Source organism: Hyperolius riggenbachi, chromosome 11 (assembly GCF_040937935.1).
Source record: "Hyperolius riggenbachi isolate aHypRig1 chromosome 11, aHypRig1.pri, whole genome shotgun sequence".
In the NCBI taxonomy this organism is placed as follows: domain Eukaryota; kingdom Metazoa; phylum Chordata; class Amphibia; order Anura; family Hyperoliidae; genus Hyperolius; species Hyperolius riggenbachi.
In genome coordinates, this window is record NC_090656.1 from 38146796 (window position 1) to 38159043 (window position 12248).

At 43.6% G+C, this 12248-nt stretch overlaps 1 protein-coding gene and 1 long non-coding RNA gene across 8 annotated transcripts in view; one reads left to right on the forward strand and one right to left on the reverse strand.

Moving 5' to 3' along the window:
• LOC137538597 (uncharacterized) overlaps nt 1-12248 on the forward strand; it is an 887672-nt gene that overhangs the window by 585430 nt on the left and 289994 nt on the right. For all 7 annotated transcript variants that reach the window (XR_011024839.1, XR_011024841.1, XR_011024844.1 and 4 more), the window contains one exon: nt 3721-3837. This is a non-coding gene — a long non-coding RNA (uncharacterized lncRNA). The remainder of the gene's footprint in view (nt 1-3720; nt 3838-12248) is intronic.
• KCTD15 (potassium channel tetramerization domain containing 15) overlaps nt 1-12248 on the reverse strand; it is a 98473-nt gene that overhangs the window by 27271 nt on the left and 58954 nt on the right. The window contains exon 3 of the mRNA XM_068260873.1: nt 10709-10853. Within this exon, the coding sequence (XP_068116974.1) occupies nt 10709-10853 (145 nt within the window). The remainder of the gene's footprint in view (nt 1-10708; nt 10854-12248) is intronic.

A 12248-nucleotide genomic window follows, 5' to 3' on the forward strand; every position in this document is an offset into this window, starting at 1 on the left:
TATTTTAAATTGTACAATTTTTGGTCATAGTCTTCCGCTAACAATGACCAAAATAAAATAAAAAAAAAGGTTAACCATTGTGTTAGCAATGGAGAGATGGGTGGTTAGGGCTGGGAATCAGCCAGGAAGCGAAGTTAGGTTTAGGCCGGTTTGGATCAGGGATCTAAGGGGATCATCCTCCTCCTCATTCGTTTAGTCGACTCTGAGTCTTGGTGACCATATGCACTTCTGCACTAGTTGTGTCTGTCAATCAAGGCTTCTTTCAGCTGTTGCATAGCCATTGTCATCGCTTCATATATACTGCCTATCCATCTGACGCCTTCTTTTGCCCTCAATTTTTCAAAGCACCAAGGATTTCATCAAAGAATCCAGTCTTTTCATTATGTGACCAAAGTATTTGAGTTTTATTCTAGAATCAGTCCTTCTAGTGAACACTCTGGCTGTATTTATTTAAAGGACCACTATCGCCAAAATCGTAAAAATAAAGTAAACGCATACAAGTAAGAAGTACTTTTTTTCCAGAGTAAAATGAGCCATAAATTACTTTTCTCCTATGCTGATGTCATTTACAGTAGGTAGTAGACAGAACCGACAAGTTTTGGACTAGCCCAGCTCCTTATGGGGGATTTTCAGGGTTTTCTTTATTTTCAGAAGCACTTAGTGAATGGCAGTTTCTCTGCCCATCTGCCAAAAGAAAAACAAAAGTTTGCTTTCCTAAAACAGAAAGAATTTGCGATAATTCAGGTTGGCGTGAGCTTGAGATGTCTCCCAGAGCAACACTGCTGAATATATGCAAATATATGCAAATTAATCCATCTTAGTAAGGGGGCTTTTAGGACCATTGTAGTCCATTACACACACCAATGAGTTCTGGGTCACCATGAGCTTGCTGGTTAGTCTGTGCCTCTCGGATTCACAAGCCCTACTCCATAGAGCCAAATTAATCCATGCCATGCACTGATGAGGATCAAACAATCCGAAACGGTCTGTATGCATGTTGGATTATTATGGCTCTGTACAATTTAACAAGCTGACACATCTGACACAAGCTGACACATCATTGCATTCCAGCGGTTTTGGAGGTGTGTTTAGCTTCTAAGGGTACAATGGTTAATTTGCATATATTGCTCTGGGAGACATCTCAAGCTCACTCCAACCTGAATTATCGCAAATTCTTTCTGTTTTAGGAAAGCAAACTTTTGTTTTTCTTAACATCTTAGTAAGGGGGCTTTTAGGACCATTGTAGTCCCTTACACACTCCAATGAGTTCTGGGTCACCATGAGCTTGCTGGTTAGTCTGTGCCTCTGCCAAAAGAGTGAGCAAACAGGTAGGGGGGCGGTTTGCATCTTTCTATAAATCCTGTTCAGGGATTGTCTCTTTAGAAATAATAAAGGCCATGCAGAGAATCCCCCATATAGAGATGGACTAGTCCAAAACCTGTCGGTCAAATTTCTACTGCTTTCTGTAAGTGACAGCAAAATAGGAGAAAAGTAATTTATGGCTCATTTTACTCTGCAAGGAAAAATACTTCTTATTTGTATGTGTTTACATGTATTTTACATTTTTCAATTTTCACAGCCATATGTTACTGCTGGGAAGACCATGGGCCTGATTCACAAAGCGGTGAAAACACTTTGCACGCCTGTGAAAAGTCCTTTATCACGCCTAAACTTAGTTTAGGCGTGATCTGAAGCAACTCGCGCAAAGCTCCGCGCAAAGCACCGCGCTTAGCGCCCATTAAGTCCTATGGGACTTTCCGCGCGCTTGCGCGTTTGCGCGCGAGTTACAGTAGAAAGCGGTGATAACTTTGCTAGTGCAAAGGTTATCACGGCTTAAGTCTTTTAGGCGTTATAACTGAGTTATCACCGCTTTGTGAATCAGGCCCCATAGCTTTTACAATCCTGAACTTTGTTGATAAAGTGACATCCCTATCATTTAGTGGTGAAGCAAGTGAAGTGTGGGCCGGTGTTGGTTGAGGAGCAGAAATGCAGACAACAAACATTGATTCCGGTGATACCTTTAATAACGACCGCCTAACGCCGATAGGCGTCGGCGGGTCGTTAGCGGTATAGCATGGAAACCGAGCGGCCTTTCCATGCCAGTTCACGGAGGGTGTCTCCGTGAACAGTGTGCGAGCCGCCGAACGCGGCTCGCACGCGTAATGTAAACACGCAGGAAGGAAAACCCCGCTGTTTACATCATACGATGCTGCTGCGCAGCAGCGCCGTAAAGGAGAACGGCTATCCCCGGCCTAAAGCCTATCCTATCCGGCGCACAAGTACAGCGAGAGGGAGGGAAGGGCAGAGAGGGCGGAAATCACTGCGAAGGGGGGCTTTGAAGAGCCCCGCAAAGCGCAGCAAGCCGGCGGCGATCAGACCCCCCCAGCAGGACATCCCCCTAGTGGGGAAAAAAGGGGGGGAAGTCTGATCACCCTGGCTCAATCCTGATCGGTGCTGTGGGCTGGAGAGCCCACGCAGCACCGATCTCAGGAAAATAGGCTGGTCCTTAAGTGGTTAATGACTAACTGTACACAGTTCATGGCAAGCTTTTGAAACATTAAGTTTTCAGGCATTATACAGAACTGGATCAGAACGGTACAATAAGAAGTTTTGAGTCACATACAGACGTACATTTCAAAGGGGGCACAACTGTGTGACATCGTGTCAGATTCATCCTACAGAATCATATAAAAGTCTGTATGTAATTCAAAACTTCTTATTGTACGGTTCTGATCCAGTTCTCTATAATGCCTAAAGAAGAAACTTAACGTTTTGAAAGCTTGCAATAAACCATGCACAGTTAGTCATGAAAGATATCAGCGGAATCAGCGTTTGTTGGTTTGATGTCTACATCTCTATCGTTTAAAATAAAATCCAAAAATAATTCCGGGTACAACCACCATTGTACTTGGCGAAATAAATATTTCTCATTCTGATTCTTTAGTATCTTGCAGTCATCATCTGGAAAGATCTTCTATGCCAGGAAAACGAAATCTTTTACACTTTCAACTTTTTCTTCATCTATTTGCAGATGGTTTGTTGGAGCAGAGCGCAGTAGACCAGCTTTGGCACTTTCTTGTTTGACATTCATAACTAGGCTTTGTAATTTTCAGCCATCAAAGTGGTATGATTGGCATAGAGTGTAATATTCCTGCCTGCTATTTGAATTCCAGCATGTGACTCATCCAAACCAGCTTTACACATTGCGTTTGTAGTATATAAGCTAAACAATGTCACACTCCTTTGCCAATTCTGAACCAGTCGGCTATTCCATACGCCGTTCTAACTGTTAGGGGGGAATACCTAATGGTACATAGCAGAAGTTTTTCCTCTCCATATTTGCCATTTATCCACATCTATTCCATTCACCCAACCCCACCCCACCCCAATTCTCTTGTGTGAAAAAAAGTGCTGATTAACAAACTAATGATAATGTGATTCACCACCGTCATCATGTGCGTGAAGGTTTTGTACCGCGGAAGCCCTAAAGCAGACCGCAAAGCAGGAACAGAAAAAGGTGTTGTTTTACCAGCTATAACGTGATTTGCTGATGTTGTCATGTGCCCTGTTAATGTATAGGAATGATAAAAATCAATTTCCTGGGTGGACATGCTCCATTATAGATCAATGAAGAATGTATACATGTTATTCATAATTTAGCACAAAGAGCAACTGCACAACACATTTTTAATTATTGTATTTATATATTTTTTTCTTTAGTGTTTATGATGACGCACGGACGTTTTTTGCAGCCTGATCTGAGCCATAAGTGAGATTTTTCAAGGAGTGATTATGGGGACCGGAGGAAAGGAGTGGAGGAACGGACAACACACAGAGGTACGTGGGCCCAACATGAACATATCTCTGTGCTTGGCTTAGGTAGCTTTGCCTCGGGTCAGGTGTGCTTTAACCTCCCTGGCGGTCTGATTATTTCTGGATTTTAGGGCCTAAAAGCGGTGCCATTTTTTCACACACTTTTAGACCCTAAAACCAGGAAAACAATCGTACTGCTGAGAGATCTGCGGCCAGCCCAGCACTTACTCTCCTCCCCGGGATCCAGCACTGCAATTCTGCCTCCGTCCTCCAGGTGGCGTGGAACCCCATAGTGAGATCACAGTCTGTCGTCCTAACGACAAACCGCAATCTCACCCAAGGGATCCAGGGCCTCTGAGGACTGGAAGAAGAATGGCTGCCAATGTCTGGAACCCACGGGAGGTGAGTTGAAATGCCCATTGCACTGCAGTCTCTGCCTATACCTCCCGGCGGCTACCCCGAGTCAAGCTCGGGATTACCGCTCCTGGCCTCTTCCCCCCCCCAAGCCTGACTTTGGGTTACTGCCAGGGAGGTTAAACAAATTTGAATTTTTGTTGTCTTTAATAAAGCACTTGTGCCCAGGCTGACTTGCTTACATGTTGGCTTCAGTAGATTCTAAACCACACCTAGAAATGCTATGCTGCTGTTGGAGTCAGAGCTCCAGATCTACATGCTTCTTTCGGGTCGGTGATTTTGAAACAGCCAGCCAGTGTAATTTCTAAACAATTGCTGCTGCCATGTTCCTCTTGGTTCAGGAGAAGGGACAGTTGAGGACAGTGGGGTGCATGTTTTAGACAGGCAGGACAAATGATTCACAAGAGGCAAAGCTGTCCATGTCAGACAGAAACAGCCATCCCTAAAAATAGGCTTACCTAGGCAGTCACACCTTTAACTATGTAACCTAAACCATTAACATCTGCATAATGAGTTTCATGGCACAATAGTGATGAAATTATTACAGGGTTTTAATTACATACATTATGTCAGCCTCAGTTTGTCTTAAAGGTCATTTGCAATGTAGGTTTGTTTTTTTCCTGTCCTCCAGACCCCCTATACCTGGCTTTATGTAAGGGCCTCCCCCGCCAAACTTCCCCAGCCTGTCAGATCCCTTCTTGTCTTCAGCAATAATGACCTTTGGAGGGATCAGGTCTTGCAGTAGAAGCATTTGATTGGTCCATTTACAAGCTGCATAGATTTGCAGCAACATTTGCATAATTCTGCATCATCTTACAATTATTTGCATTCTTAAAGTAGAAAGTTGACACTGAGCTAGAACGTTGTAATAAATGCCTTTTAGATGTCCGCGGCATAGGAATAGAGAAACACAAAAAGGCCTATAGACGTGCGCAGCACAGGCATATGGGAAGCAAAAATGCCTATAGACCTCTTTGGCAGGCAGAATTAGTTCTGTACTAAAACGCCTATGGATGTTCAAGACTTAGGCTGCCAAAACACATAACACCTATAGACGTCCGCAGGAGTCTAAGGATTAACACACACTGGAGCCCTCCTTTAAGATGCCACTTGTGGCTGTAGTCACTTCTGAACAAGGCTGTGGAGTCGGAGTTGAGGAATTGGAGCAATTTTGGGTACCTGGAGTTGGTGGTTTCAATAAAGTGAGGAGTTTGAAGATTTTTGAACCAAATACATAACTTTTATAAAAATTAGACGAAGGAGTCGGAGTCGAGGAGTCGGAGCAATTTTGGGTACCTGGAGTCGGAGTTGGTGGTTTCAATAAACTGAGGAGTCTGAGTCGGAAGATTTTTGAACCAAATCCATAGCCTTTGTAAAAATTAGACTAGGGAGTCGGTGTCGAGGAGTCGGAGCAATTTTGGGTACCTGGAGTCAGAGTCGGTGATTTCATAAACTGAGGAGTTGGAGTCAGATGATTTTTGTACTGACTCCACAGCCCTGCTTCGCAATAATGCTTTCCCACATAAGGATCTGCAAATCAGAACTGTTTGACATAAAACGTGTCACTATGGCATGAAGCCATCAAACTGCTGCGTCAAGCGACTTCGATGTTGGCCTAGAGACGGGCATCAGCCACTGGCGAGCAACAGCGCTAAACAACAATTAGGAAACAATGCAAATACAATTCCCAGAAATACAGAGACTCCACTCCTATAAGGCCTGGAGTAGGAGCGTGTGACACTTCACTTTCATACAACAATTTCACACCCACTTGTGAAGTGCTGCAAGACATACAGACAGGCGCCCCCACCGCCTCCTGAGCCCCCCGCTGTTTGCGTGTCAGGCGGGGAGAAATTAACGCAGGCCTCAAATTGTTCAACACTAAATATTCCAAAACTTTTAACAACTTTCACAAGTGCCTCGGCACAACCCGAACGCGATTTCTCCCGCAGGCGTTTTATTCCATTTGATTAAACAAAGGTGAAAACTGATAAATATTCAGGAGCCATTCGTAATGATTGCCTTAACATCAGACGCGGCTGTGGAATGGGGGAGAAATGAGGCTGCGTTTTACACTCTCCAAAGTGTCTGTTAATTAGAAAAACACAAACACTATATTTATCTTCTCCGTAAAGCTCAGCTTCTTACGACTCATTCCTTATAAATAGTCCTCTTCTTCCTTCTAACTCACTAAGTTCTGCCACAGACCAGAGGTCAGTATTTAAACCGACTATAGCAATTCATGGCGGCAGATGCCACAGACCAGACCAATCATTTTTAATCTCTGATTGGCTCGGGGTAGATTTAATTGCTGATTGGCTGAGAGGAAATTATGTCTGCTTGTTGAGTAGTTTACACAGGAAGCAGAAGGGAAACCTCACATGATTGTAGGTAACCAACCAATCAGATTCTTGCAAAATAATCAGCTAGACAAATCAATGACATTGTCTGCCATAAAGATGGGTAACAATTACAGGTGTCTTGAGGGGATTGGGATTTGATGCCAAAGGTGACAGTTTTGGGGTACAAAACTGTAGAAATGTGTGTTTTGTTCCTATGGGGAGGAAAGGTGAACCAATACAGTGAGTAGGATGAGTAAGCGAATGATGGAGGAACTGACCACATCTTCACCTCTGCACAGTGCCCTGTATGTGGCTGTCTGCTATACAGCCTTATACAGTGTTTCCTCGGGTATAGCCATCTTGGAGATTCCTGATTTTCTGACTAGCTAGCTAACCAGGGCTTGCACTTCCAAAGGGTACAAATGGGGCAATTGCCCCAGCAGGGCCTCTGAGCGCAGCTGCCCCCCCCCCCCCCCCCCAAGTCTCCTTTCAAATTTATTTTGGTTCCCAGGGCCCCTGCAAAGTTTTCGGCAGGATTACGACTCACCTGTCCCACCAGGCTCGCTCCTCTATTAGTCCATAGCTCTGTGTATATCTGGCGTATCCCCACTGGCCGCATCTTCTCAGTGACCAGGTGGCACGTGTATTACGTAACAACATGCCAGGTCATGGGCAAGAATGATGACAGGCATACACGGACTAACGGAGGAATGCTCCCGCCAGGACAAGTGAATTGCTAGGATGCCGAAAGCTCTGCGGGGGCCCCGGGAACAAAAATAAAGTTGGGGGAGACCTGGGTGGGAAGGGGAGCTGGACGCAAATTGGATCCTAATTTGCAAAGTGGATCCTAATGCCACTTTTGGGTTAGGGGCTTACTTTGGGGTGTCAAGGGGCCCCCAAGTTAATACTGCCTGGGGCCCTATTGGGACTGACTAAAACTGGTCCTGTACCTAACCTCCTTTCACCCTTTGCAAAATAACAGAGTATGCTGAACCAGCTCTATCTTCCCCTTCACTCAGCAACCACCAGATGTGCACTATGATGAGGTGCATGTGTGCTGGAATTCACCGGCACAATTACACTATCCAAAAAGTTCCTGAAATGAATTCATCCCCATAAAAACATGTTGCGAGTCTTCTATTTAGGCCACCTTGGCACCATTTTCAGATATCTCACTTTCTCAAGTACTTCCATGACGAGAAGAGCTGGAAGATGAACGTTTGCCCTAAATAGAAGACTCGCAAGACGTTTTTTATAGAGATAAATCAATTTAATTAAAAGGCACGATTTGGATTTAATGACGGTGTTGAGCCATTACCACATATTTAAGCCTTGTGGTCTCAGAGGTAAACAAATCTTGGCATGCCTAGTCTGAGTGCCTATATCTCCACCCATATGTACCTACACAGTATGTTCTATAGGCATTATCCGGACATAGGGCTTAATTCACGAAAGCGTGATAACTGAGATCATGGCAATCTGCTGCGTGCGAAGGTTTAAAGGATTACGCAGCGTGATAAACGAATGTTTGCACGCAATCACGTGCGTGTTTCACAAACGGTCATTTATCGCGCGGCGTAATCCTTTACGCGCGCAAGCCTTCACACGTGGCAGATCGTGTGATAACTGCCGGATTGCGGTTATCATGCTTTTGTGAACCAAGCCAATAATGTGCAGTTCTACAATACAGGAATAGGCTAGACTGTAAACATGCAGCAGAACACATGGCTTTGTATGTAGTGAACACAGCAGCTTCATAGCTATTGATGACTATTATTTGAAGACATTCTCCTTATGAACGGTCATGTCTTGGCACAGCTCAGTCCTGAAAACCTGTATCTTCCACAAGTCTTGTATCTACACACGACCTTCTTTTGTCTTCTAGAATCACCTCCTTGCATTCACGTATACAAGATTTCTCACAGGGTTCAACCCTCCTCTGGAATCCCCTTTCACAACACATCCATCACTCTTTAACCTTTGAAATCTTTAAACGCTCCCTCAAAATGTACTTTTTCTGACAAGCATATACTCTACCTTAGTCCATTCCCCCTTCAATCTCTGGCCCAGTTGCACTCCTACTAGATAGCCTAAAAATACACAGCCTCAAGGTATACATATTGTATAATACCCAACCTCTTGTCTCCCCCCCCCCCCCCCCCCACACACACACACCACCTCCACTCTATTCCTTTAGATTGTAAGCTCTCAAGGGCAGGGTTCTGTCACTCTTTTGTGTCTTGAAATATCATTATTAATTTTGTGTATTACAACTTGTTATACATGTTATTTATCATGTTTTCTTTGTCACTGTAATTACCAGTTCTGTATTATACCAGTGTCTATATTTGGTGTACTCCATTGTCTGTATTATTATGTCCTCCATGTTTGGTTCTTATTCTGTATGCCATGGAATATGTTGGTGCTTTATAAATCAATAATTATAATAATAACTTTGCTCCAGTCTTGATCGTTACATTCTAGATTCCATCTGGTACATTTGCTCAATGAGAACAGTAACAGGACTACAGCAACGCTCACCTAGTCAAAACTTAAGTTGACACGTGGTGGTCAACTGTACTCGAAGCAATCATTGGTGATCGTTTTCAGGTCCCTAAACCTATACACTGTTCATCTCTGCTTCCTGTCAAGCAGCCTGTTCTACCCAATAAATAGGGGAGGACGAGAATAGTATGTCACAGTCAGCCAATGATCTTCCAGGTCAGCAGAGCATCACTGAGAGGAGGGTACTAACACTTGTACACGTCATCCAAAGTGATCTAGTATTTGTACATATCTTTTCATGGCTTCACAGCATAAGCTGAGCCCCCGACAGCTGCAAAGGCCATAGCAGCAAGTCCAATGTAACGCAAAAGTAAAGCAAACACAGATCAGAATTTTTAATCAGTAAGTGCACTTTTGTTGTATGTTGTCCTGGTGTTAGTCATAGAGAAACAAGTTGTTTCAGTAATACCTTTAATGACTAACTCTACAAGATTTCTTTGCAAGCTTTCAAAACTGTAAGTTTCTTCTTCAGGCATGATACAGAACTGGATGGACAGAACCATACCGTGCTGGTTTTGACTCAGTTCTCTATCATGCCTGAAGATAAAACTTAGTTTTGAAAGCTTGCAAAGAAACCATGTACAGTTAGTCATTAAAGGGATCACCTAAACAACTTTTCTAGTTATGTCTTCAGATTAACTGCACTCTGCTTTTGTACTACTATTATTATTATCATAGAAAGCCAATGGGGAGTGAATATTCCAAATGGAGCAACTATGGAAAGCTGTTGTCAGAGGCAGCCAAAGAGGTTCCATGCTACACTGAAGATGGTTTATCAAGGCAGAGCAACCAAAGCCCAGCACAAATGCCCTGACCATTCCGTAACAATTCTTATTACACCTGAAATACACTGATTTCTGAAGGCAACAGCTATTTGGACCGCTCTCGATAAATCCTGTGTGTTTTTCCATGCATGGGGTCCTCTAGGAATCCTTGTTGGTTGTTATGGGTACCCATCTTTAATTCCTTCCTAAATCACCCATGGGGCAGTAGAGTGGTAAGTGGACCTGTTGCTACACTTGCCAGCCTGGGAGAATCAAGTGAAAAGGTAGTTGTCTAAAACAATCCTTGATTACCAAGGTGGTAGCTGTCTCTTCTACACCAGTCTATCACTAGCGGCCACTGCTGGTGTACAGGAGACAGGATGTGTTATTCCAAATAGCAGCTTCTAGTGTCAGGATAAAACAGAAGCAGATTCCTCTAGATTGTAAACCTTTGGGCAAGGCTCACCCCCCTTGAGTTTCCTACTCACCCATGGACCTATCCCATTGAATGACCTGGACTACTTGATCACCACTTCATGGACTTCCTGAACCTATCTTTGCACCTAAACGTTCTCCAGGGATGTGTCATCATGTATTTGTGAGCTCGGTTTTGTTTGTAACCTTATTTACTGTCCAGCGCTGCATAATAAGTTGGCGCTTTATAAATTAAATAATAATAATCCTGATAACCAGACTGCCAGCAGATCGTGGTGACAGAAAAGGCCCTAAAAACTAGATTCCACTTTAGTTGCTGCTGCTCCACAGAATAGTCAGATGTTGGTAAGCTGCCTTCTGAACTGGTGTGATTACCTTGAAATCCTCAGGAAGGAGCAGCTTAGAGGTCCGTAGAAAGCTCAAGATGTAGCGGAAGATTTCCCCGTCCCGGTCGATGAAGTAGTGCTGCTTTAAACTGTCCAACACGATGGGCTCTGTACCGTTAAACAGGCGGCTTATTCTGAAAGGAAAAATGGAAATTCCGCTTCAGTAAAGTGCAGTAATGATATTCGCACAAGCGCTACACGCCGGCTCCTCCCCCCGCTCATTATTCATAACTCACACCTACACATTATATACATTTTCTAACACTTTTTTTCTTTACATTAGAAGTTTGCTCACCCTATTGTTAATTTATGAATTTAACTTGTGTTCATTTACAAGAGAAAATCTGAAGTGAAAGGAATACAGAATGTGCTACGGCTGACTTCATCTATGGTGATTGTGCTGATCCTTTGGCATTAATCGTTTTATATCACTGAGCTGAAATTATTATGCCGATAAAGCTGTCAGATTCCATGGGCGACACTTTTCACATGTTTTTGAACCCTTTCCCTCTTTCCAATCTTGTGTTGTTGTTCCATTTGCAGCCCTCTGCACATGGAACTACAAACTCTCTGCCCCATCTACTTGTGCAACCCCATTGTGCACATGTATTGGCCTCCTGTTCAATCTAGAGCAGCCCCCAACAGTCGGAAGAGCCCCCTCTCCCCATGCATTCCTAGGCTGACCAGATGGGTTCATCGAAAAATTTAGACACATGCAGTCAAAAGGGACAAAAATCACCAAATATATTTTCCAACACCATGGTTAACCCTTTCTTTTTTGTCCTGCCTCAAAACTGGGATATTTAGTCTCATGACGAACAGAAAACTTGCATTTTCTCCATTCGGTTTTAGACTTTTCTGTCACTTTTGAATTTGAAATATTACAAAAACTTTTTTAGATTATTGACCGTTAACTGCTTTCCATTGCGCTGTCAGGTGGAACTCGAATATGGAACAGTGTTGCCACGCCCGTTACTTGATGTTGTAATTATTAATATTGTAACGTAATTTTATTTGGAAGAGTTGAGAATGGTCAAAGACTCTCAGTCTCAGTATATATGTACATATACTTATGTCAAAAAAGGTAACTCTATTTGTGGTTTTGTGAGTCTTTTTAGCAAATTTTTTGAATGCCTAGAGAACGGAGGAAGCCATGTTAAAAAAAAAAAAAAGACATGTTCTCCCTTTAGAGGACGTCTGTCACCCTGTGCCTTGACCTGTGTTTTCCTTTGTAGAGATCTAGGCCTGGCTGTCTGCTTGCTCTGCATGCCACTCCGACACTGGGAAAAGGGGGTGCAGAGTGGGGAGCACTGCCCTGCTCTGTTTTCCATGGGCATAAACAAAAGTCTTTCTCCTGACCCACAACCCCTTTCCAACGTCTGTGTATTCAGTAATGAAAAATATCATAATCCTGCATTTAGTAAGGAGGGGTAGCTGCAATCATGCCTGCACATGGGCATTCACCACTCCAGGGAATTGCCCAGCCATTGCCACGTGGTTTTATGCGCAAAGCAATGGCTGCCGGGATC